Genomic DNA, 26,599 nt, shown 5'->3' with positions numbered 1-26,599 from the left:
CCTCCTGCCCTCAATCTTTCCCAGCATCAGCGTCTTTTCCATTGAGTTGGCTCTTGGCATCAGGTGACCAAAGTATTGGAGCTTCAGCTTCAGCATCAGTCCTTCCAATAAGTATTCAGGGTTGATGTCCTTTAGGATTGACTAGTTTGATCTCCTTGCAGTCCAAGGGACTCTTGGGAATCTTCTCCAACACCACAGTTTGAAAGCATCAATTATTTGGAGCTCGGCCTTCTTTATGGTCCAACTCTCACATCGTACATGACTACTGGCAAAACCATACCTTTGACTAGACGGACCTGTCCCTTGAGAATCCCTTGAACCATACGAAAAGGCAGTTATCTGTAGTGGGAATTAGAGCATGTTCTTCCTGTTGAAAAACCACCCGAGGCCTTCTGTTCCAGGACCCAGGCTGAACATCACAGCGGAGAACGACTGCCGGCGCCTGCACTGCTCCCTGAGAGACCTGAGCTCCCTCCTGCAGGCCGTGGGCCGCCTGGCCGAGTACTTCACTGGGGACGTGTTCGCCGCGCGCTTCAGCGATGCCCTCACAGTGGTGGAGAGGTGGGTGGGCAGTCCCAGCATGGAACTCAACTCGCCTGCTTGTATGAGGGGCTGCGGTGGCCAGGCAACTCTGCCCTGCCCAGGTGACTCGAGGCTCCGCCGCACACGGGGGTGTGGAGCAGTCACCGCCCTTCTCTGAACTTCATTCGGGTCCTGGTAAAATGGAGTGGACATAGTATCCTGTGGGTTTATTGTGAGATTTATATGAGGTAAGGCACTGAGCCCGGGGCCTAGCATGTAGCACACGGTAAAGATAAGCTGCGATTTCATGGAAGAGCTTACATTTAAAGACAGGAGTAACCTCAAGAGAAACCAGGTGTGGTCATAAAGAGACGTTAAGACAGCCCTGTTAATAAGAGGACAAACAAGTAGGCAGTCTGCACTCTTGACTGGGCGGCCAGATGCCAGAGGGGTCTTTTTTTGGTTCTCTTAGAGTGGGACTGGTTTTTGCAGTCCTCTTAGGGTCCTGAGGAGTTGAAGCTGGGCAGCTGCCAAGCCTGACTGAGGGGCAGATCCCCGCCTTCCCTGCACCGAGCTCCCATTACTACTTCTTCTTCGAGGGTCCCTCACAGGCTTTACGGCCGCATTTGTTGAGGTCCTCCCATCCCTTCTCATGAACTCGGGCACCTAAAACGCCATTTGCTGAAAATAAAAGGGACAGAACGTCCAGGTCATTTCATGGTAACCAGCAAGTAGGTTAGATCAAAACCAGGGGGGTGTGGGTCCAGCCCAAAGTTGAGTCACCTGGTGCTTTGATTGGCACGGTGGCTGTCATTGGGAACACACTAGGGGAGCGAGGGCCCAAGCCTACTGACTTGCATGTCAGATTTTTCTTTGTTGCTCTTCGCTTAAAAGCAGACATGACTGAGAATTTTAAATGAATCTGAAAAGCCAGATTAATGTTAATAAGAAAAGCAGTATACAGTAGTAGGAGATTTTAGAAAGTAATTTTGTCCATTTTCTTTCTGAATTTTGAGGGACAGGTATTATCACTTTATCTGAGTAAACTGTGGCCCAGAGGGCGAGTGCTTTGCCTCAGACCACGCAGTTCGTGAGAGGCCGCACTTGGACTTTTACCAGTTTCTTGAGCCCAAATGCTGAGCTCTCTCCAGCCACGAGCTTCTACTTCAAGCTCTTTTTCCTCTTCTTCCCACACTAGGCCTGTTTCCTCTGATAGTAGAAATAGAACATGTCTTTCTGTCTGAAGTCTTTATTTTTTTAATTTAAACTTAAGCCATGTATTGTATCCATCAGTCATTTTGGCTTCACAGGGAGGTGACTGTTGAGAGATTCTGGATGGTTATTTTATAGGTCCTTATGTATATACATCTTTCTGCATTGCTTAAGTTTGCAGGCTCAGTAGTGAAACGCACTTGGCTTTTTTGTCTTCATTTAGAATAAAGTGTGAGAGAAGCCTCCTCGTTATGGCTACATGATCTTAATAGCCACTGCCATCAGTAGCGTTCTTACTTGTCAGTTACATAATATTAGTATCAAGACTGCTAAACATAGAAATATTAAAAGACACATTTAGAAGTTCATTTTTAGTGTAGAGCAACACTAAAGAATGCTTTTGAATGTAAGTGAAGAGTATCAAGTCACAAGCTGTATGATTTCACTTCTATGAGGTACTTAGAGTTGTCAGAATGGTAGAGACAGAAAGTCAGTGGTTGCCAGGGGTGGAGGGGTTGTGGAGAGTTACTATTTAACGGATACAGAGTTTCAGTTTTCTAAGATGGAAAGAGTCATGGAGGTAGATGATGGGGGTAGTTGCATGTTATGAATATATTTAACATCAGTAAACTGTACACATATTGTATGAATGTAAAACAATTTAAAGAATTAAACACTGGGCACTCGTTGGTGTATTACTTACTGATGGTGACTTTTTTGATGCCTACTTATCACCATCACCATACCCTACTTTCTAGAACTTCAGATTGAGGACCCTTGACTCTTTTACTCTTTTACTTAGTTCTTGGCTTACTGGAAATACCTCTTTCTGACTGCTGCCCAACCCTGAATAACTTGTGACTCAAGCTCATGGTTTTTTATAATAAAATCCTGCTTTCTGCCCCTATCAGAGAGGAATATTTTTCAGAATATGGACCCCATGCATCAGAGTCCCACGGATGCTCTTCAGAGGTGCACATTTCCAGACCCCCTCAGAGCTGCAGTGTGCGTCTGTGGGGCAGCACCAGCAAGTTGTATTATAACTAGTTCCCCAGTTGACTTCTTTGCTCAGTGAAGTTTGAGACCCTCTGTGCTGTTGGATTGAGGGAGCAAAACACACGCCATCTTCCCTGGAGTGCCCCTCAGACCTGAGTCCAGGGTTCCTTACAGAGCAGGCACGCAGAGAACTTAGCCAAGTCTCTAGGGCTCTTTTTTTTTTTTTTTTTAAATGTTTACTCAGAAAGGAGTGTCTCTAATGGAAGAGCAGTCTCCCATTTCCCAGCAGAGCTGGTCGTATTTAATGTTCATTTATATGTAGTGAGCCCTTGGGCAACCAGTGGGCTCAATAACTTGCTTCTTAAAGAATTGTGCTGAAAGTTAAAAATAGCTTAATCTATGTTAGAAACTTTCATGTCCCCCCTTTCCCAACCCCATCACAGTGTTTTATCATGAACATTTCATATCTTCAGAAAGTTAAAAAATTGTGTAGGTAATACCCATCACCTAGATTCTACAGTTAAATTTTGCTGTATTTTCTTTATCATATGTCTATATACCTGAAACATTTGTTTTTCCATTTTTTAAAATTGTGATAAACTACATATACAATATCAATTTCCATTCTGATCATATTGGATATATTATATTATGTTCTCTGTTGGATATTTATATTTTCAAAAAGTTTGAAACTGTAGGTAGTGCTTTAGACTGTGTCTTAGTATATAAATCTTTATGCATATCTCACATTACATCTTTGGGATAAAATTGAAAACCTGGTCTTGATTCTTTTTTGATTGGAAAAAAGTGTGTCCTCAAGACCTTTGTTGATACCTCGTCCATTTTGTCTGCTTTAGTTCACAAACTGAGTGTGGCCTCATTTGTACAATTCTTCTTTGCCAACAGATTGGTCAAAGTCACTTTGTATGGATCTCAGATAAAATTGTACAACATTGAGACTGCTGTGCCATCAGTATTGAAGCCTGATCTCATTGATGTGTAAGTATAGTTAGATGTTTGTGTATTCTCAGAAAGACTTGTTCTCTGCTCCCAAATGGCTTTATAGATAAAAAGAGACTGTAGTGGCTGTCGTGAAAAGATGAAAAACTCCCGTCTCCAAACCTCAAAAGAGAGAAGGCTTGTTATATCTGGGGACTGGGGTGGCTGGAGTGAGTGGAATTCATCAGGCAGATGAGAGCTGGGAGCAGAGGGTAAGTATAAGGAGTAGGCATTTCAGGAGGAAAGAATAGCGCATGCCAAGACACAGAAGTGGTGCAGAGTCACACAGGTAGGGGTGTGGGGAGCAGCTGGTGTGGTGGGAGGTGAAGCTGGATAGGCATTTAGGACTATTTCACTGTGAGTGCCATGAGTTGTGTCCTGGAGACCAGTGACTGAAACTGCCCCTGGAGATTCTGACTATAGCAGGATGGTACAAGGCTTGGGTATTTGCGTATTAAACAAGAACCCTAAGTGACTTTGAAGCTGGGCACCCAGGGACCACACTGAGAAACATTATAGACAGTGGGAGGCCATTAGGAAAGTGACGTAGAGATGGGGTAAAGGAATGGGGACTGGAGATGGGGCCCTCTCCCAGAGCTCACTGCCTGGAAGGCTTGCTCTCGGCTGGAGAGGCATGCTGCCAGATTCAGCCCCGTGCTAGCTTTTTAAAATAGTTTTATTGGAACACAGCCCTGCCCATTCATTTACGTATTACCTATGGTTGCTTTTGCACTGTAGTGGCAGAGTAGTTGAACAGTTCTGAGTGAGAGTGGATGGCCTACAAAAACAAACATTTATATTCTGACTCTTTTGCAGAAAAAGTCTCTGATCCCTGTTCTAGAGCATTCTGGAGCTTCAAATTAGATACATACAAAAAGAGTCTCATTTACTATGGTGGTTTAAAAAAAATTTTTTTTTTTTTTTTTAATATTGCTCTCCTTTTTGAGAAATTAGAGAAAGCTTCTTCCAAGAAAGAGGCCAATTTGTTCATAAACACGCCTTGCACACAATTTTGGGGAGTTTTAGCATTCTTTCCTTGAGGCGTAAGGAACTGTATAAATGTAAAAGATTGGCAGAAATTCTTAGACACCCCTTCACAGGACAGACTTCGATGCCTTTCTCCACACTTTTCGATCAGTGGATTCTAAAGATAAATAAGTGACAAAATAACTGTTTTGTCAATTTGAATACCAAAATCCCAAAACTTACAGTTTCTTACTGAAAGGTATTTAGTACCTGTTCTTACCTAACTTTTTACTTTGGAAAAGCTCACATTTATAGAAAAGAGGGTAATAGAATGAACACCCATATACTATACTCTTAAGCTGGATTCAGCATTGATAAGTATTTTGCCACGTTTGTTGTGTGTGTGTGTGTTTTCTGTTTTTGCTCTCTCTGTATGCACATACGCATGTGCATTCTCAGCGGCTCAGTTGTGTCTGTCTCTTTTGTGACTCCATGGGCTGTAGCCCGCCAGGCTCATCTGTCCATGCGATTTTTTCAGGCAAGAATACTGGAGTGGGTTGTCATTTCCTCCCCCAAGGGATCTTCCCAACCCAGGGATCTGATGTGTGTCTCCTGCACTGCAGATGGCTTATTTACTGCTGAGCCATCAGGGAAGCCCTACACATGTGCACACACATACATGTTTTTTGTGTGAACTATTTGAAAATAAATTGCAGACAACACATCATTTTATCTTTATATCCTTCAGCGTTTATCTCCTAGGAACATTCTTCTGTATAACCATAATACATTATTAACACTCAAAAACTTTCATAGATGGAGTAATGTCATCTCCTGTTTTTAAGCATATCTATATGTCTGTATATTCTAGTTTACCTAATTGTCCCAGGAATGTCCTTTATACGTATATATCTATAGATGTATATATTTTAGATCTAGGTTCTAACTAATGAATCTCATTATGTGTTTCTCTTATAGTCTAGACAAGTTAGTTCCCCAAATTGTGTGTTTGGGAGGGGTAGGGTGGGGAGAGAGACTTACTTTTTGGAGATTCACATCTAAATTTTTTTTTTTTTTTTTTTTTTAAGAAAAACTTAAAATCTTGATTTGTCTAGTTTTTGTCTGTATTAGATCAAGGTTAAACATTTTAGCAAGAATGTTATATGTGTGATGGTGTGTCCTTCTTGCATCATGTCTAGAAACCTTAGAGGTTGGTTTGCCCTGGAATTATTGATACTAAGTTTGATTTTTAAATAGTGTCTGCTGTATCCTTGCTTTTCCACTGAAAGGTCCTAGAAGCAGTGACACCGCAGAAGCAGTGCTCCCTTTAGTATTCAGGCTCTTGGTTTCTGAGATACATTCTCCACCAAAAGGAATCAGGGCTCCTTGGAGAAATGCTACAAGTCTGGGGCAGGCTGACACTGGAGAATCTGTTTGAGCCAATTGGGAAGGTTGGGAATGTATGAAAAGGACACGGGGGCCAGCTAGAAAGGGTGCTTCCTGGTCAACTTGACGATGTGATCATCAAGAAAGAATAAGAATGATAAGGAATTACAATATATTGAATATACAGCATCCATATGATTAGAAAAGAAGATCGGGGAAAGAAAGTTCTTTTTACAGAAGAATATAGCTAATGAAAAGAAAAATAATTAGAAAAATCCCTCTTTTGCAACCACCAAGTTTTAAGAATGATTTAGGCATGGCTTCTCAATGGGTATTTGTTGTGGAGGGTGCTACTTATTTATGGAGTCTCAAAGTATCACCCCACCCAAAAAATTACTTACTAATTTTTTCAGAAAAGGGAGCAATTACCCATTTATGTTTATTAGAAGGTCCGGTGTTTTGTAAGCTCTGGGACAACTGCCTCACTTTTTCAAAGATTTATTCTCTTTGGTGAATTGTGAGTTTTTATGATGTAAAAGAATACACAGAAGAACTGTACAGAAAAGATCTTCACGACCCAGATAATCACGATGGTGTGATCACTCACCTAGAGCCATACATCCTGGAATGTGAAGTCAAGTGGGCCTTAGGAAACATCACTACTAACAAAGCTAGTGGAGGTGATGGCATTCCAGTTGAGCTATTGCAAATCCTAAAAGATGATGCTGTGAAAGTGCTGCACTCAATATGCCAGCAAATTTGGAAAACTCAGCAGTGGTCACAGGACTGGAAAAGGTCAGTTTTCATTCCAATCCCAAATAAAGGCAATGCCAAAGCATGCTCAAACTACCGCACCATTGCACTCATCTCACACGCTAGCAAAGTAATGCTCAACATTCTCCAAGCCAGGCTTCAACAGTACATGAACCATGAACTTCCAGATGTTCAAGCTGGTTTTAGAAAAGGCAGAGGAACCAGAGATCAAATTGCCAACATCTGTTGGATCATGGAAAAAGCAAGAGAGTTCCAGAAAAACATCTATTTCTGCTTTATTGACTATGCCAATGCCTTTGACTGTATGGATGACGATAAACTGTGAAAAATTCTGAAAGAGATGGGAATACCAGACCACCTGATCTGCCTCTTGAGAAATCTGTATGCAGGTCAGGAAGCAACAGTTAGAAGTGGACATGGAACAACAGACTGGTTCCAAATAGGAAAAGGAGTATATCAAGGCTGTATATTGTCACCCTGCTTATTGAACTTATATGCAGAGTACATCATGCGAAATGTTGGGCTGGAAGAAGCACAAGCTGGAATCAAGATTGCTGGGAGAAATATCAATAACCTCAGATATGCAGATGACACCACCCTTATGGCAGAAAGTGAAGAAGAACTAAAGAGCCTCTTGATCAAAGTGAAAGAGGAGAGTGAAAAAGTTGGCTTAAAGCTCAACATTCAGAAAACGAAGATCATGGCATCCGGTCCCATCACTTCATGGCAAATAGATGGGGAAACAGTGTCAGACTTTATTCTTTTGGGCTCCAAAATCACTGCAGATGGTGACTGCAGTCATGAAATTAAGACGCTTGCTCCTTGGCAGGAAAGTTACGACCAACCTAGACAGCATATTAAAAAGCAGAGACATTTCTTTGCCAACAAAGGTCCTTCTGGTCAAGGCTATAGTTTTTCCAGTAGTCATATATGCACTGGAGAAGGCAATGGCACCCCACTCCAGTACTCTTGCCTGGAAAATCCCACAGACAGAGGAGCCTGGTAGGCTGCAGTCCATGGGGTCGCTGGGAGTCGGACATGACTGAGCGACTTCACTATCATTTTCATGCATTGGAGAAGGAAATGGAAACCCACTCCAGTGTTCTTGCCTGGAGAATCCCAGGGACAGGGGAGCCTGGTGGGCTGCAGTCTATGGGGTCTCACAGAGTCGGACACGACTGAAGAGACTTAGCAGCATGTATGCACATGAGAGTTGGACTATAAAGAAAGCTGAGCACAGAAGAATTGATGCTTTTGAACTGTGGTGTTGGAGAAGACTCTTGAGAATCCCTAGGACTGCAAGGAGATCCAGTCAGTCCATCCAAAGGGAGATCAGTCCTGAGTGTTCATTGGAAGGACTGATGTTGAAGCTGAAACTCCAATACTTTGGCCACCTGATGCGAAGAGCTGACTCATTTGAAAAGACCCTGATGCTGGGAGGGATTGAGGGCAGGAGGAGAAGGGGACGACAGAGGATGAGATGGCTGGATGGCATCACCGACTTGATGGACATGAGTTTGAGTAAACTCTGGGAGTTGGTGATGGACAGGGAGGCCTGGCGTGCTGTAGTCCATGGGGTCGCAAAGAGTTGGATGAGACTGAGCGACTGAACTGAACTGATGATGTATATTTTGTCGTGTGTATGGTGCAGTACAACATTGGCAGAAACTATAGTCTTTGCTCCTTAACATCGGCAGAAATTATAGTCTTTGCTCCCTCAAGCCTCAGCCAGATACCATGTATGGTGTGATGGAAGCTTAAAGCTGAGAGTCTCTTATCAAAGCTTATATGTAAAGCTCTAATTCCTGGTAGTTTTCTACGTCCTGGTCTGTAGTTAGGGATATAAAATTTTTACTGTTTCCCAGTCTAACACATTATTACTTGAATTCTTGGATTCTGGTTTTATTATTTACCATTCTCTCACCTGACCCCATGTGTGTCACAGGAAGATTGAATGAGATCTGATAGACGTTTGCTAACTGCCTTCTGGGTTCCAGGCGGTGGTGGCAATATTTAGATGACGGGTTTTAACTTTAGGTCCTTAGGGTGCAAGAGAAGGTTTCTAGCCTGTCACACGTGTTGTAGATTGGTAAATGCAATGGGTGGAATTCTTTCCTCCTATGAAAGTAGGTTTAGTGCTAATGTATTCTGACCTTAACCTTTAACTTTGCGTCTTCTCTCTGTTGGCAGGCACGCTCAGTCCCTGGCTGCCCTGCAGGCGTACTCTCACTGGCTAGCACAGTACTGCAGCGAGGCGCATCGGCAGAATACCCAGCAGTTCGTTTCGCTCATCTCCACCACCATGGATGCAATCACACCTCTCATCACCACCAAGGTCTTGAAACAGCAAAGGCTGCATCTCTTCTCTAACTCCCCATCTGTCCTCCTCTTCATATACCCATTTATAACGCCACATAATATGAGACCCAGTTCTTGCCGCCGTGATAGAAGCATGCGCCATTTTATGTTCCTTTTCAGTTCTTGTCCATATAAATTCAAATATACCTATTTGTTCAGTTCTCTAAGTCTCCCATGAATACATGCTCATTGTCTAAAAGTAAAATACTATTCAAATGTATAGGCTAGAAAATTATGGTACTCTTTAATTCCTTCCTCCAAAACATCTTCCTTTCCAGGGTAAGCACTGTCAACCGTTGGTTGTATAGCCTTCAGACTTTTCCCGGTTCTCATATACATAAGTAAACGTTGGTAGACAGCTGGAGATACATTAATACCTTCTTTTGTGTAACAGTGTGCCTTGGAGACCTTTACATGTGTCAAACAAGTGCAGTGTGTGAAACTGACCAGTGCTGTTCTGTAGTCGGGGTGTGTGATAACTCTTCTTTTGATGGAAATTAGATCCTTGTATGTACATCCTTGGAGGATAGGTTCCTAGAAGTGTAATTGCTGGGTCTAAGGTTCTATCCATGTAAAATTTGATAGATTCTAAGCTGTCCTAAGGAAACCACCAAGTTATATTACTAAAGCAGACAGATACTTCTTTTCCTTTTTTCTTCTTTTTCTGGTAGTTTTACTCATACATGGCATTCTGTACCACTGTTAACAGAACAATGTGTTGTTTTCTGTAAATTTTTGTGGTGTTCATAATTGTACTTTGTAAATGAGTTACGATAATCCTGTGAGGGGGTTGTTTCAGAATTCACCTATCCATCGCTGATCTTTTAAATTGTGTCCATTTGTTAACAGTTCATTACAGATAGTTTTGAAATGTGTGTACTCATGACTGTAGCTTTATCCTTTTAGGTAATTTGCTTAGAATAAGTGGGATTATAGGGTTCAAAGGTTAGGGATATTTTGTGGTTTTAGCAAATTATGTAATTTTTCTAAATTATTCTGCATACCACTGGCTCTTTGGTGTGCTGCTGGATTGCAGTCTTACTAGCATCTGGTCCTATTTTCAAGGCATTTTCGCTTTTGCTAGATTACTTGAAAGGGATGGAATGGTACTTAAACCAAGGGTTTGATTAGCCTGTTGAAGTGAAGGAAGTAGGCAAGCCTCGTGTGATTGATGAACTGCAGAATGGGGGATTAAGAGAGAGCTCTGCTTGACTAGAGTAAGAAGAGTCAGATGAACAATCCCCAGTTGTGTGAATGATATGCCAAGGAGTTTGCCATGTGGTTTAAATGCTGACGGGGAGCCACTGTAGATTCACGAGCTGAGAAGTGACTGAGTTCAAAGATACTAGTGGCTGAGAACTAGAAAATTAGAGACGATGGTCTTGGCTTGAGGGCAGCAGCTATGGATGTGGCAGGGAAGAGGAAACCTTGTTACTGGGCGTCATTATAGGAAAACTTCTTTGAGACAGAGTCTAGTTGATGTAATTTGGCATCAAGCCCCGTATTCAGCTCATGGCTGCCTCTTCAAGTTCTAATACCAGTCTCATAGAAGATGTTGTGAGCTGACATGTCTTCTTCCCTCCCCAGGTCCAAGACAAGTTGCTGCTATCTGCGTGCCACTTACTGGTCTCACTGGCCACCACTGTGCGACCTGTCTTCCTGATCAGCATCCCTGCAGTGCAGAAAGTATTCAACAGGATCACTGACGCCTCTGCCCAGCGACTTGTCGATAAGGTGAGGCCTCAGGGCTCCCCTGGGGTCCCCAGAGCCCTGTGGCTCAGGCTCAGAGAGGCTGAGGAAGAAGAATCTAACCTTTCATCTTGTACTTAGAGCTTACAGGCCCTGCCAGTGTACGTGGATTTCTTAAATGTATGACACTGATGCAGCCTCAGTGCTCTCTTGTTAAGACCTTCCTTCTCAACACAGTCCGCGTGCTGATTTAGACATAAAAGGTTCCCCCCGACAGGCCTGGTGATTATGGTGCTTTGAGAGCTGGCAGTTTGGCTGGAGCTGGGAGAGTCCTCTTTGTATTCTTTGTGGTTTAAAACAGTCTGCTTTTATTGTTAAATGTTTGTTTTCTTAGGGTTGAGACACTCCAGACAAGTGTATTCTACAGTCCTCTGGGAGGCTCAGGCTGGAAGTTTAAAGCAGTGAAATGGGGGCGGGGTCATAGGGGAGTCAAAGCAGTTACTTAAAAGTACCTGGACTGTGAATGTGTTGCTTCTGACTTGTCCCCAAGGGCACATTGAGCGTAAAAGACTCGACAGCAGTGTTCTGAGTAGCTTCTCGGTGGAGGGTATCCGGAGTGGGCAGCCGAGGGACAGGTTAGATTCAGCATCGGTGATTTCTCCCCCTCTTAACGCTTCAAGCAACGAATCAGAGGGGAAGTGCAGCAGTAAGAGTGATGATTGAGGTGGCCTTCAGATGTGCTGGGCCCAGATGTGGTGGTGTTTCTTCATTTTTTCTCTCCTTCCTGGATTGTTCAAGTTGGACCCAAATTCCAGGCCCAGGTTTTAAGAAAGGATCCCAAGGCCTGAGCTCAGCGTGTGTGGTCAGTGTCAAAGGTCACGTCAGGTGCAGCTGCTCTGCTGTCCACGTTGGTCTTGAACTTCTGCTGGATGGATACCCTCGGGTCTCTTCCAGGCTCAGGTGTTGGTGTGCCGAGCCCTCTCGAACATCCTGCTGCTTCCGTGGCCAAACCTCCCAGAGAATGAGCAGCAGTGGCCCGTGCGCTCCATGAACCATGCCAGCCTCATCTCTGCGCTGTCCCGGGATTATCGCAATCTGAAGCCCAATGCTGTCACCCCACAGAGGAAAATGCCCCTGGATGACAGTAAGTGGCCGCAAGGCAGGGGCAGCCTGGGGAGATAGGTAGAGCTGGCATCATTCTTCCTTTGTAGCAGATGGGCTTTGCATCTGGGGCTCATGGGTAAATTTATCTGCCCACCGTCACCCAGCTGCTCAGCCACAGAGTTGACTCAGGTAGAACCGTGCTTATCTGTGGAATTCAGTGAACATGTCACGTGGACCTACTCCCTGAATGCAGGGTGCATGTCAACAATAAGAAATACATCCATTTGAAGACCCTCTTTGATGGTGACTTCTGTGGGTAAAAACCCTTCAGTGATTATTGATCCATCTTGGGTACTTGTGTAAACAGTCAAAGCAGTTGACTTCTCCACACTGGGAAACAGGAAACTTATCTTTTGACTGTTTTTAACCTTTCTCAAAATATAAATGTTTTAGAGGCTTTGAAAGAGCTTGGTATCTTCAAAAGTGATGGAGCTTGGTATTTTCAAGTTTAGTTGTTTATATTAAAGAAGGGAGAAAAAGAGAATTCAGTTGTTCAAGTAGAAGGCATCAGATTTCTCTGAACAATCTTCCTGAAATAACAAATATTACAGAAATAGTTTGAAAATTGTCTCTTTTCACAGTGAGAAAGTAATAGAACATTATTGGATGATGTCAACAAAAATGCTTTGTGACAGTAATACATACTCAACGTTCTTTTTAAAGTACATTACTTTTACAATTAAGAATATTAACACAAGCTCATTATACAAAAACACTAGAATGATATACAGATGGAAAAGGGAATTCTTAAATCTCATCGTTTTTAGTATTTTGGAAAGTAACCTTTTAACTATTTTGTCATTGTCAGCTTTAGTGATAGTCAATTCTTTTACCAGCAAAAGCAGGTTTATTCAGGAATAGCCAGAGGAATTGCAGTTCTCAGGTTATGAGGACCATGGCAGACCATAGGCAGATTCAAAGAGCTAGGAAGGGGCACTTGCTTTTTTAGGGCAAAGGGAGGGGTTGAGAGGGTCTGTAATAACCAGAGTCCACTGAAAGAAGCTGGGAGTCCAAAATATGAAGGCTTCTCATTGGTTGGGCTGTTAACAGTCTCTGATTAGCTGGATTGTCTTCAGGAAGAAGAGTAGTTTTCTTCTTCCTGCTGGATGAAGTGGGTGACACCTACCTGTTGGGAGTAATTGACAAGCATGGAGGGGCATAATAGCTCCCCCTGCAGGCTTGTCTTGACTCTTGTTGTCAGTTCAGTCCAGTCATGCTCAGTCGTGTCCGACTCTGTGACCCCATGGACTGCAGCATGCCAGGCCTCCCTGTCCATCTCCAACTCCCGGAGTTTACCCAAACTCACGTCTGTTGAGTTGGTGATGCCATCCAACCATCTCATCCTCTGTTGTCCCCTTCTCCTGCCCTCAATCTTTCCCAGCATCAGGGTCTTTTCAAATGAGTCAGCTCTTCGCATCAGGTGGCCAAAGTATTGGAGTTTCAGCTTCAACATCAGTCCTTCCAATGAACACTCAGGACTGATCTCCCTTAGGATGGACTGGTTGGATCTCCTTGCAGTCCAAGGGACTCTCAAGAGTCTTCTCCAGCACCACAGTTCAAAAAGCATCAATTCTTTGGTGCTCAGCTTTCTTTATAGTCCAAATCTCATGTGCACACATGACCACTGGAAAAACCATAGCCTTGACTAGATGGACCTTTGTCGGCAAAGAAATGTCTCTGCTTTTTAATATGCTTTCTAGGTTGGTCATAGCTTTCCTGCCAAGGAGCAAACGTCTTTTGATTTCATGGCTGCAGTCACCATCTGCAGTGATTTTGGAGCCCCCCGAAATAAAGTCTGACACTGTTTCCACTGTTTCCCCATGTATTTACCCATCTGTTTGCCATGAAGTGATGGGACTGGATGCCATGATCTTCGTTTTCTGAATGTTGAGCTTTAAGCCAACTTTTTCACTCTCCTCTTTCACTTTCATCAAGAGGCTTTTTAGTTCCTCTTCACTTTCTGCCATAAGGGTGGTGTCATCTGCATATCTGAGGTTATTGATATTTCTCCCGGCAGTCTTGATTCCAGCTTGTGCTTCTTCCAGTCCAGCGTTCCTCATGATGTACTCTGCATATAAGTTAAATAAGCAGGGTGACAATATACAGCCTTGACGATAACAGTAATTATATACATTTTCAGCCCCAAGAGACCAAGGTTTGAGCAGGCAGTTGATTAACACGGCGGCAGTAGGTGTGCTCAGCAGGTGCTTGTGTGGGTATCAGGCTGGAGTCATACTGGGAGGTGAAGGGGAGGGTTCGATCTGTGTGTGTCCATTCCCACCTGTGCCCTTACGACCCTCACATCCTCACTAGTCTGTTCACCATCTTAAAGTCTCAAGTCCAAGACACCAAACCCGAGGGACATTTCATCTTCTCTGTGGACATGTTTCATGTGATAAGAGGCAGAATAGAGGCAAAACACTGAACAGGCCGGCTGGCAGGCAGTTAGAGTCCTGACAGTCAAAAGGGAACAAAAGAGAAAGAAGATGTGGAGAGATCCAGACAGAGATTGAGAACGCAGTCAGGAGAGGCTTCTGTGTGACTGTCCTTCAGAGAAAGACCTTTGCAGATTTCCTCCCCTTCTCGGTGTTCCCTCTTACTCTGCTTTTCTCCTCAGACAAGTCATAACCTGCTGCTCACTCTTGGTTTGCAGCCAAAGTGATCATCCACCAGACACTTAGTGTCTTAGAAGACATTGTGGAGAATATCTCTGGGGAATCCACCAAGTCCCGACAGATCTGCTATCAGTCGTTGCAGGAATCCGTTCAGGTCTCCCTGGCCCTCTTTCCAGCTTTCATCCATCAGTCAGGTAGGAGCTGGCTGCAGGCCCCGCTGCTGGGTGGTACTGACAGGGCCCAGAGTCCTGCCTAGCTCTGTAGGGTAGGCTGAGTCGGTCGGCTGCGCAGACTAGAGGCGAGGGCTGAGGGCGGTGATGTCATGAGGTGCTGAGTCACTTGGGAACACATCAGTGGATGGGGCGTTATTCCAGGGCCGACATAGAACTTTTTCTGGGAGTTCCACTTACTTATTACATGGCAAGGTGGGTTTTGCTGAGATGCTAACCCTCCCTGCACTCTGTCACCATCGCTCAGAGCAGCTCTCTCTGGGTCTCTGGGTGTGCTGGCCTGGCTCTCCTGAGCAGTGACCGTGGTCCTGTCAGTCTGTGAGAGAAATGTCAGGGCTTCTCAGTCAGCAGATCCTCACTAATTGCTCCCGAGTGTATGTGGTTGAAGCCAGAACATACTGTACAGATTTTTGAGATCTGGAAGTGCAGCCACACTAAATGTAACCAATATTTTTGGCAGTTCGTCCCTTTAATGGCCCAGGGGCATGCAGTCAGAAGTACACCATTATCCACTTTCAGCCACTTGACCCTGGACCCAACTGCAGAGAAAAGTGGCTGAAGCCTTCAGGTGCTGACACAGTTCAGTAGAGCATCCGCGAGCACGAGATGACCCAGCCACAGTGAGCGCTCTGCACAGCGCTGGATGCTGGGCAGTGAGGGTGGCTTCAAGATGCCCTTGATTTCCTACCATGAGCCGTTGGGTGGAGTTGTCTACATTAGGGCTGTTTTCTCAGCATGTCCTCAATCATTTTCCACTTTCTATCATTGGCTCTGATGGTCCTGGCTAAATTTTTTCCAGCAGGAAGCCTTAGAGCAAGAGAGGATAGTGCAGATTGTGGGAGGAAGTGCGTCTAGCCAGGGGCCGCTCTTGATGTGCCTCTGATCACTCGCTTTGTCCCTTTATTTAGATGTGACTGATGAGATGCTGAGCTTCTTCCTTACTCTGTTTCGAGGCCTTAGAGTCCAGATGGGTGTGCCTTTCACTGAGCAGATCATACAGACTTTCCTCAATATGTTTACCAGGTAACTGCTGACCTGCTCGCTATCTGTGGTTTTTAGGCTCCACATGAGAAGTGGTGTGACCTGGCCACTAAGCATGGGCCTTTTTGCTCCCTTTCTTCTGTTGCCACGTGCTGCTCCCAGAGAACCATTTCCTTGGCTATGGTGTGCTTTCTCTTGTCTTCAGAGAACAGTTGGCTGAGAGCATCCTCCACGAAGGCAGTACTGGCTGCCGGGTGGTCGAGAAGTTCCTGAAGATCCTGCAGGTGGTGGTCCAGGAACCCGGCCAGGTGTTCAAGCCCTTTCTCCCTAGCATCATCGCCCTGTGCATGGAGCAGGTGTATCCCATCATTGCCGAGGTACGAGGGGCTGGGTGGTCTCCCGTGCTGCCTGTGACTGGGGAAGGAATGAGATATTGAGGAAAAGTGTTGTGTTTTAAAGCGAATTTATTAGGTATTTTATTTTTCTCATAAGATAATATTTCTGAGAATGCTACTAGCTTGGTACACTGGTTGATTTAATTAGAACCAATCTAGTCTAAGCATAGCAGGTTCATTGTCACAAGGTGGCTTGGTTGGTAAGATCAGCCTCCCATGGGAAACGGTCTATAACTTGAGGTGAATATGTGGTTTTCTCCAGCAGATGTAACAAACATTATAATGACAAAATTTTGTAATACTTTCCTATTAAGAACTTTCCTAATCTCAAGCATACAAAACAAGTTCCTAGAGCCATTCAAGGTTTTCATCATTAGAAAGCTCCTTGTCCTTCTTAGAAAACAGCCATCAGCATGACCGAATTCAGAATCAGTATATTTTTACTAAAGTTTTCTATGATAGTTTCGTAAACAAGGGCTGTCCTTTCTAACTGCCCAAGCTCAGGCATAAGTCACTCCAGTTGCTTTGTGTCCTTAAACACATCTTGGCCCTCTGAGTGTTCTGTCATGGAAGCTGGTGCCCCCTGGTCTTGATTTCAGTCAAGGCTGGATTAAATAGATCTGGGCCTTATAATGTTGACTTCTGCCAAGACACATGGAATAATGTGACCTGTCATGATCTTCCACGACTTGGAGATTTTTGGATAAATTAGAAAATTATTGCTGAGCCTGCCTCCCTCTCCTCCTCCTCCTGCTGGTGAAAGAGGAGACAGACTCAGAGAGCAGGTAGCACCAGAAGCTGCCTCCACCGTGAGGTGCCACCTCCACCTGGAGGCCCTCTCATGCTGCTTTCGGTGGTTTCTAAGTGCTTTTTAAACTCCTTTTCTATAGAGGGCAGAACCTCTGTTAAGCCTTCTCATCTGTCTCTATCCTCAGAGGTTGCATAAGACCAGTAGGTGAGCCCGGACACTTTTTAAAAAAAATTCTGGCAAAGGAACATGACAGATCAGATCAACTGCTTTCTAAACAGGAAATCCATAGTCCTAATTGTTTTTCCACTTAGGAACCTTTTTTCCTAGCTTGAAAACCTGTGAGTGCTTCCATCAGAAAAAGGGCCCCTTGGCACTGACCCAGGCATTGTGTGTCTCAGCTCTGGCCCTGTCTTGGCCTAAGTGCTGCTCGTTTGAACTGCAGGCCTGTGGGGGGCTAAATGGGATGAGAGCGAACTCCTTGTTTGAACTGCTGGCCCACAGTGGGCTGGACAGGATGAGAGCCACGTGGAAGGGGGCATGCTGCTGACTGTCAGCAGGCATTTCTCAGACCTCTTCCCTGCGCTGGGACCAGGCTGTGGGTGGCTCCTGAGCTTCGGGAAGGAAAGGTGCGAGGGTCTGTATGTGCCTCCACAGCGCCCCTCCCCTGATGTGAAGGCAGAGCTGTTTGAGCTCCTTTTCCGGACGCTCCATCACAACTGGAGGTACTTCTTCAAGTCCACCATCCTGGCCAGTGTGCAGAGGGGCATGGCTGAGGAGCAGATGGAGAACCAACCGCAGTTCAGTGCCATCATGCAGGTAACCTGGAGAGCTGGTGAGGCTGCGTGGAATCCACGGACAGGCAGGCCCCATTCCGGACGCCAGTGCGTCTGTTGGCCGACTGTCCCTCGCTTTGCTTCTCCGGCTCACGGTCCCACTTCCTCTAACGTGGCTGCTGCAGCGGGTGCCACAGAGTGGTGTTTTGAAGCCTCGTGGTCTTGGATCTGAAGCTCAACTCTTGCTCTATACCTGTGATGTTAGTTAACTTCCTGGAGCCTTGGTCTCTCCATGAAGTAGGGGTAACAGTGCCTGATTCACGGCTTTGTTGTGGGTTACACGAGAGCATACATTGTGTTCCTGGCCCCGGGAGTGCTGGGTCCACATGAGCTCCCTCTGCCTTGCGGCGGAGTTGGCCCATGTGTAGGCAGCCCCCCTGCGTCGGGTACACCTGGGCCTCCTCACCCGCAGCACTGTGGTAGTTGATCCTGCGTTTTTCAAAGATGATTCTGGCTTGTGTGACTTGGGAGAAGCCCTGCCCTGGGAGTCAGTCTCCCTTTCCGATTAGGTGTGATGGTTGTGAGCCCTGGGGGCCGAGCACACAGAGGGTGGCCAGCTGCTCCCTGACTGCTTTCAGGCACGCTCCTTGTTCTGCACCCAGCTGTACAACTTTTTTATTCTAAGTCTTGGTCAAAGTAGAGGGTTATTTTTATTTCCTGGCTTTTCAGTGCTAGTTTTTCCTCACAGAGAAGCCAAAGGGGTTTCTACTGTTCTTCACTTTAGCTCCCCTCCAACACACACACGCGTGAGACACACTCCTGGTGTGGAAGAGCAATTGTTGCACCCCTGGTCTCGGCAGTTATTTTGCTGTTCTTCCATCTCCGACACCCTGTGGCCGGCCTGGGTTTGGAATATTCAGGTGCCTTCTCCCCTCCCCTCCTACCTCCTTCTTCAACTCCGTGCTTGCTTTCAAGATGCGTTTGGTAGACAGATGGCTAGTCCTCCACTCAGGACTGGTAACAGCCACTTTGAGAAACAGCTTCACAGTTTGGCAGTTTCTTACAAAGTTAAACATGTAGTTACTCCATGATCTAGCGATCTCACCTCTAAATTTTTTACCTAAGGTAAATGAAGACATGTATTCCCACAGACTATACAGAGATGTTATAGCAGCTTTTTTCCTAATTGCCAAAAGCTGGAAACAATCCAAATATCCATCAGGCGGTGACTAGACAGACTGTTGACACCTGCGCCTCAGCAGTGAAAAGGCACTGTTCTCATTGCCGCAGCAGTGCCGTGGCCTCCCAGTACGAAGAAACCAGCTCCAAAGGGCTGCTTTGGAAACACTGCTGATTCCATCCCACCATATGACACATGTTTTGGAAAAAGCAAATCTAGAGGAACAGGGTGAGCAGTGGTTGCCTAGGGGTAGAGGGAGAGGAAAGCCATGAAATTAAAAGACACTTGCTCCTTGGAAGGAAAGCTGTGACAAATCTAGACAATGTATTAAGAGACATTAAGAGACATCACTCTGCTGACAAAGGTCCGTATAATCAAAGCCATGGTTTTTCCAGTAGTCATGTATGGATGTGAGAGTTAAACCATAAAGAAGGCTGAGAGCCAAAGAATTCATGCTTTTGAATTGTAGTCATGGAGAAGACTCTTGAGAGTCCCTTGGACTGTAAGGAGATCAAACCAGCCAATCCTAAAGGAAATCAGTACTGAATATTCATTGGAAGGACTGATGCTGAAGCTGAAGTTCCCAATACTTTGGCCACCTCACCTGAAGAGTCGACACGTTGGAAAAGACCTTGTTGCTGGGAAAGATTGAAGGCGGGAGGAGAAGGGGGCAGCAGAGGAAATGATGGTTAGATGGTATCGCTGACTCAACAGACATGAATTTGCGCATACTCTGAGAGGTTGTGGAGGACAGGGAAGCCTGGCATGCTGCAGTCCATGCGGTCGCAAAGAGTCAGACACGACTGAGTGAACAACAGCGATAGCAAGGGGGCGAGGACTGGCCACAGCGGGGGCGTGAGGGGCTTTCTGAGGCGAGGGAATCTTTGTTATTGATGATCGTGGTGGCTAGATGCCTCTGTGTGCTGCTTAGAACCGCACGATGGTGACCATCAAGGGGTGAATTTTACTGTTACACTTCAGTAAACACGATTAAAAAATAAAACCATTGGATGTCGTGAAGGTTTCATCACGGCGCAAGGATTATAAGACCCCCTTCTTATAGTTTAGGAGCCCAGGGACAGAATGATGAAGCTGTCAGCTGGCCTGTTGTGGGGTGTGTCCTGCCCACCGATGGGTTTGCGTTTCATTGGCCTACCCTGCTCCTCCTCAGTCAGACTTTTTAAATAATTTTTGTTTATTGTCATCTTTGGCTGTGCTGGGTCTTCACTGCTGTGTGAGGGCTTTTCTCTAGCTCTCTAGTGGCGAGCGGGGACTACTCGCTAGTTGCGGTACACAGGCTGCTTCTCGCCGTGGCTTCTTACTGCGGAGCACAGGCTCTAGGGCGTGCGGGCTTCAGTAGTTGTGGTTCCCAGGCTCTAGGGTACAGGCTCAGTAGTTGTGGCCCATGATGGGCTCAGTCACTCCGTGGCCTATGATCCGGGATGGAACCTATGTCTCCTGCATTGGCAGACGGATTCATTACCACTGAACCCCCAGGAAAGCCCCCTCCTCAGTCACTTCCTGTTGGAGCAGGGCTCTTTGTACTTGGAGTGGGGAGGGTGAATGAGTAACGGAATTCCACAGCCCAGATCCTGCAAAGCAGTTTAAAGATGAGCTATTGCTTAACCCCAAGGCAGAGGCAGCCGGTTGTGTAGGAGCTTCAAGGATTTGTGGTTTATAAGACCCGGGATGCCATGAAGAGGATGGCTTACGGGTGAGTGGTTGGCATGAGCTGGTGGTGGGCAGCCTTTGGTGTCTGCTGCGATGGCTGAGGTATTTGCCTTGAGGTGTTAGCTTCTCCCTCCAAAGACAGACCCTGTGAAGGGGGTTAGAGGTTTATTACAAAAGGGTCAAGATGCAACCAATAAGTGAGGCCCAGTGGGGAGTTCTTGGGAGCCCAGACTGCACAGGAGCATTCCAAAGATCTGGCCAGACGGGCCAGGAGAGCGAGGCAGTAGGCGCCCTCACCCTGTGTTGACACGGGGAGCCGCCAGCGAGTGTCAGGTCTCTGGGTGTAGGGAGGTGCCCTGGAAGGGCTGGATCTAAGGGTGTGTAAAGGTCGCTAATAAAACGGTGGTCTGTCTTCTAGGCTTTTGGACAGTCCTTTCTCCAGCCCGATATCCACCTATTTAAACAAAACCTCTTTTACTTGGAGACTCTCAACACCAAGCAGAAGCTGTACCACAAGGTGAGTGCCCCACCAGCTCTCAGATAAAGGCTTCATCGTCGGGGGTGTCATGGGCCCAGGCCTGGACGCCCCCCAACCCCGCCCGGTCAGTGGCTGTGGAGCCTGCCGGCCTGCCGCTCACCCCGCTCGTCCGTCTGTCTGTCTGTAGAAGATCTTCCGGAGCGCCATGCTTTTCCAGTTCGTGAACGTGCTGCTCCAGGTCCTGGTGTGCAGGTCCCACGACCTCCTGCAGGAGGACATCGGCATCGCCATCTACAACATGGCCTCCGTGGACTTCGATGGCTTCTTCACGGCCTTCCTCCCGGAGTTCCTCACCAGCTGCGACGGTGTGGATGCCAACCAGAAAAACGTGCTGGGGCGCAATTTCAAGATGGATCGGGTGAGGAGAGGGAGGCCCGGCTGAAGGGAGGAGGGCAGGCGTGGGCGCTCAGGCCCGGCGCCCGTTCCCAGAGGCGGAGCAGGCTGCCCTGGGCGTGCTCCGCTGTAGCTCGTGCAGCTTCTGGGGGACTTGGCGCTGTGACCGGACTGAGGGGCATGCGCTGTCCCTCGGGGTGGCCTCTGTGGCGAGTATATTCTTTGTCTCCACTGCTCAGCCCCCAGTCCCTGTTCTGGCCCCAGCCATCCACCTGGTTTGTCTCAGCTTCTTTGCACCCTGTCAAGCCCACCTCTGAGTACGGCCCAGCTCTTGTTTCCTCTGGGTTGTGAGCTGGCACAGCCCGGACTTGTGACAGACCGAGAAGATTGGTGCTTGGGAGGGAGCCCAGGGTTAGAGGTGGGGCCTTGGGCTCCTCTCAGACGCCAGGCGCAGCGGGGCTGACCTGCTGCTGGGGCTTGGGAGGAGCCTCCTGGCGTTCACGCTCTTCCCCACGCTGTTTCCCCGGAGGCGGTCAGGTGGGCCGGGCAGCCCCTCAGGTGGGAGGGGTGGTGAGGTCTCTGGAGTGTGGGAAGCCATCCTGGTGTGTCTGGGTCCCATGGTGCCAGCCTCTTCTGCCCTGGGGCCTCCTTGCTGGGCCCTCACCTGCCCTCCTCCTTCCTGTTTCCCCTGTCAAGTCTTCGCTGCTCGCCTGCCAGGAGCTCTTCCAGGACCTTTATGTGTCCAATAATTTTTTTGTCTTCCCCTCCTCACACTTGACGCAGTGACACCTGCTCCTTCTCCTGTGTCCTCAGGTGTTGCTGACCTGACCCTGTCCACCTTCCTCTTCAGGGTCACGTGTTGCTCTTGCTGGGGGAAACTCCACATGCTCCTTGCTCGTCTCCTCTGTGATACGTGGCAGGATCATTCTTTGTTAGACTTAGCTCCTGTTTTCCCTTGTCTTGGAGTCTTTCTCTCCCTGGGATTGATCTTGTTTTCTCCTGAGCTTCTTGAAGTTCACTTCAGCTAGTTGGGTATTTCTGTCATCCTTGTCTTGGAGGCCCTAATGTTCAGTTATTGGTTTCTAATGGTGTCATTGTTAGGTCAACTTCTGGATTTAAGACAGTGGCTTTCAAATCTCAGTATGCATCAAGCACCTGGGGTGCTTTTGCAGCAGTACTCCTGTGTTTCACTCAAGAAATTTGAACTTGGCATTCAGGAGCCATTAATTTTAAAAACATCCCTGGGTTTGTTTTCACGAGGATGAAATAAGTAGTCAGTGCCTCCATTCATTCATCCACCATGTAGTTGAAGCTGGCTGCGTCTCAGGCCCTGTGCCAGGGTTTCTGGAAGCGCCACTCACCCTGCCTCCAGGCATCTTGCTGGGAAGACAGGCAACAGCGCCCTCTGTGGACCTCGCTGAGCCAAGCACCCTGTGTGCTTGACTTTAAAAAAAAAAAAAAATTATTTATTGATGTTTGGCTGGGCTGGGTCTGTGTTGCTGCTCGGGATTCTCTAGTTTTAGAGAGTGACGGCTGCTCTCCAGCTGTGGTGCACAGGCTTCTCGCCGTGGTGGCTCCTCTTGTTCTGGAGCACCGACTGAGACGCACAGGCTTCAGTAAGCGTGGCTCACTGGCTGGAGAGCCCAGGTCAGTAGTTGTGGTACATGGGCTTAGTTGCTCCACTGCATGTGGGATCTTCCCGGATCAGGGAAATCTGCATTGACAGGTGGATTCTTTCCCACTGAGCCACTAGCTCAGTGGATCTGGTGGAGCTCAGCTCCACTGGCTGCTTTACACCTTCCACAGCCTTCTGTGAAGGGTGGGTCCTATTGCCAACCCTGCTTCACAGAGGAGCCCAGGCTCAGACAAGCCAGCAGTACAGAACTTGGGCTTGGTAGATTCAAGAAGCAGGATCCAGAGCTAGGGGTTCTGGCTCCGGAACCTGTGCCCTGTCCACGGGCAGGGAGAGCCACGGGCCTCCGAGAGCTCGGAGCAGAGGCGATGACCTCCCCTGTTGAGGCCAGGAAATAGGTCGTATCTGAGTGGCCTTTTTGGAAGAGGCAGGCTTTGAGAGGAGCGAGGGTAGCCAGCTGGCCTTGCAGGTGTGGACAAGCACTGTAGATGTTCCTCTGTGTGTGGACCTGCAATCCGGCGTTACTGATCCAAGCCCCAAATGAAGAAGACGACCTCCGGTGGTCCCATCGAGGTCCATGGCTGACTTTGGGCATCCCGTGAGAGGCTTTCTCTGTTTGCACTCTGTGGCCAGCAGGCTAGGTGTCGGGTGGCATGTAGGCCACTTCGCGTGTGTGACTCTTGATTAGCAGGGCCTGCCTGGAGCCTGGTTGGAGACAGTTCTGCAGAGGGGCCTGGCCGGCCATGGTGAAGGGGAGCCATGGCAGTGACTCCAGTCTGGATCCCCTCCCTTCCTGACTGTGTCACCCGGGGCAGGTTCCCTAACCTCTCTGTGCTTTACTTTCTTCCTCCTTCCAGTGATGGTGCTAACAATCTGTGTCGCAGGCTGGCCGTGAGGATTAAATGAGTTCGTCTCCGAATTGCTTGGGGACAGGGCCTGGCATGTGGTGGGCACTAGGGCCGTGCCAGCCGTCGTTCTTTTTCTCCTGCTGTGCTTTTGCTCACGTGTGGGGCAAGAATGAGGACAGTTTCGAGTCTGGTAGCGTGTCCGCAGAGCTCCAGAACACCCCGTGGGAAGCAGTGGCTGGGAGGTGTGGGTGGTTTGGGTGTCGTGTGGGGCTGGGCTGCAACTGTGCCCCTGCCTTCCAGGACCTGCCCTCCTTCACCCAGAATGTGCACAGGCTGGTGAACGACCTGCGCTACTACAGACTCTGCAACGACAGCCTGCCCCCTGGCACCGTGAAGCTCTAGGTGCGGCCTGCCCACCGCCCGAGGGACCCCGACTCCTGCCGCTGCCCCCGCACCACCTCCGCCTGCGGCCCCCGGTGTCTCCTGACCGGCCTCGGCTGCTCCTCCGATGCTCACAACTCCTCCACGCTCCTGTCTTGCTGCCCGCCCAGCAGAACCGGCTCTGGGGCGTCCCAGCTCTGGCTGAAGGGCGTGCATGGGGTGTTTGGAGCAGGCGGGGGTCATGCGGCCAGGTACCAGGGCAGCGCCGGGACGCCCTGTGGGGTGGTCCGTGCAGCTTGTGCGTGTCAGTCACCAGGCAGCGATGCCAAGGACGGCTGCGACAGTGCCACCTTCCCGCCGTTCCCCCACCCGCGGCCCAGCCCGCTCTGGAGAGGCCTGAAGCTGGGACTGCGCTGGCAGTTCCGTCAGCCTCTCCTCCCTCCCCCTAAATTGCCTTGAAGTCTCTGCCTTTTATCAGAGATTTGCAGACTCATGGGGGTTTTTTTTTTTTTTTTGATTGTTCTTGTTTTCTCATCATTCCATTGTGATACTAAGAAACTAAGAAGCTTAATGAAAAAATAAAATGCTTATGTTGTTGTTATATAAACGTTGGTTAGGGAGCTTCTTTTCCACTCAAAACTTTCTCAAGAGAAAAAAAAAAAAACACCACCACTTCCTCAGGGTCCAGCATCCAGGTGAAGGGTCAGGCCTGGCAGGGAGCAGGGCCACGAGGGGTGGGCCCTGCATCGGTGCCCTGGGAGAGCCCTTCCCAGCATTGGCTTCCATTCCACCCTCTTCTCGACAACGTCCTTAACTACGAGAAGACTCAGGGCCCCCGTTTCTCATGTTCAGGAAGGGCAGGGGACTTGGTTCCACTGGCGGTTTCCCTAGTGGAGCGAGGTCTGGCGTCCGGGTGGTGCCCACCCCATTGCTCATCGAGCCATGTCTACTCCTCCCCCTCCCAGGAAGTGGGCCCCTCAGGGTCCCAGGGTCTCACCCGAGAGTGGCAGGGTGGCGGGGGTCTCCTGATGGACTTTCTGAGAGTGGTGGCTGGAGAAGGGAAGGACGGCGCAGCCATTCATGTGAGGGGCGAGGAGTGAGTGGGACTCAGGCTCGCTGGTGTGTCAGAGAGCGGACACATGGGCAGAGAGGCACTTGTCCTGGGAGTTTCTGGGCTAATGGATCAGTGCAACTCCTGCTTCAGGTGAGACTGGGAGTGGACTGACAGCACTGGGTTGCTTCTCATGAGGATTACAACGCCTGGCAGGAAGAGGTGTGTTCACCGGAAAGTAAGGGTGGGTTAAGGGTCAGGGTCACGGTTGTCGATAGAACTGCAGAGGAAGGGAGCTGGCCGATGGCTTCTTCTTCCAGGGCCTTTCTTGATAAGAGTCACTTTGGTGGGAGTCGGGCCCTGGGCTGGGTTTGAGCTGTGTGTGTGTATGCACGCGCCTGTGCACACAGTCCCCTGTTCCTTGTCAGTCACAGCCTCCCAGCTGCAGCTAGCCCCACTTCTGAGTTCATAGAGGAGGGAACTGAACTTCAGTCACTCTCGTACAGAAGGGAATTAGCATCTAATTATTCTCACACTATAAATACTGCCTCACCTGTGTGCTCGGCAAGGCTGGGAGCACTGTCTGTGCCGGCGTTATGACAGGGCTTTCTGAACGCCTGGAGATGGAGGGGATGGGTTTGGTCCCCTGTGAGCTCCACTCATGAAACGCAAGGCAGGACCTGGGATGGTAGAAGAAAGGCCCTGAGGAGTGAGGTGGGTTGGGATGGAGGATTTTTATTCCAACACTGACGGGCACGGCCCCTGCTGTGTGGATTGTAGTGAGCTCCTGGGCCTTGGAGGTGGACAGGAGGCTGGATGACCTGCAGGAAGGCAGCCTCCCCTCGGGGGAGGTGAGACAGAGCTCTGATCTGATGCCTCCTGACTGCAGTGTACCGCGAGGAAAGATCCCGCGTGCCACAACAAAGACCCATGCCACCAAATAAGTATTTAAAAAATTACTTCTGTGAATTTTCTTTCCTATATATGTGCAGAAATGAACAATTTTCTCATTTCTTTTCCTTTTTTTTTTTTTAAATTGAGGTCCCATTGTTTTTGTAGTCTCCCTTGTATTAACATCACCGTTTTCTCATGTTATTAAGTGTTAGTTGCTCAGTTGTGTCCCACTCTTTGCAGTCCTAGTTATTGTAGCCCA

The 26,599-nt window shown here is 47.9% G+C and overlaps 1 protein-coding gene across 2 annotated transcripts in view; it reads left to right on the top strand.

Moving 5' to 3' along the window:
* The window catches only part of XPO6 (exportin 6), a 107,066-nt gene extending 82,064 nt beyond the window's left edge, over positions 1-25,002 (top strand). For both annotated transcript variants that reach the window (XM_024985303.2, XM_002698080.7), the window contains exons 13-24: positions 402-561; positions 3,637-3,729; positions 9,046-9,190; positions 10,801-10,947; positions 11,857-12,046; positions 14,720-14,875; positions 15,820-15,934; positions 16,098-16,269; positions 17,693-17,854; positions 21,081-21,179; positions 21,328-21,558; positions 24,315-25,002. In XM_024985303.2, the coding sequence (XP_024841071.2) occupies positions 402-561; positions 3,637-3,729; positions 9,046-9,190; positions 10,801-10,947; positions 11,857-12,046; positions 14,720-14,875; positions 15,820-15,934; positions 16,098-16,269; positions 17,693-17,854; positions 21,081-21,179; positions 21,328-21,558; positions 24,315-24,416 (1,772 nt within the window). In that variant the 3' untranslated portion in view covers positions 24,417-25,002. The remainder of the gene's footprint in view (positions 1-401; positions 562-3,636; positions 3,730-9,045; positions 9,191-10,800; positions 10,948-11,856; positions 12,047-14,719; positions 14,876-15,819; positions 15,935-16,097; positions 16,270-17,692; positions 17,855-21,080; positions 21,180-21,327; positions 21,559-24,314) is intronic.
* The last annotated feature ends 1,597 nt before the right edge of the window (positions 25,003-26,599 follow it).

This window comes from Bos taurus, chromosome 25 (genome assembly GCF_002263795.3).
Source record: "Bos taurus isolate L1 Dominette 01449 registration number 42190680 breed Hereford chromosome 25, ARS-UCD2.0, whole genome shotgun sequence".
NCBI lineage: Eukaryota > Metazoa > Chordata > Mammalia > Artiodactyla > Bovidae > Bos > Bos taurus.
This window is presented reverse-complemented; position numbering and strand designations above follow the sequence as displayed.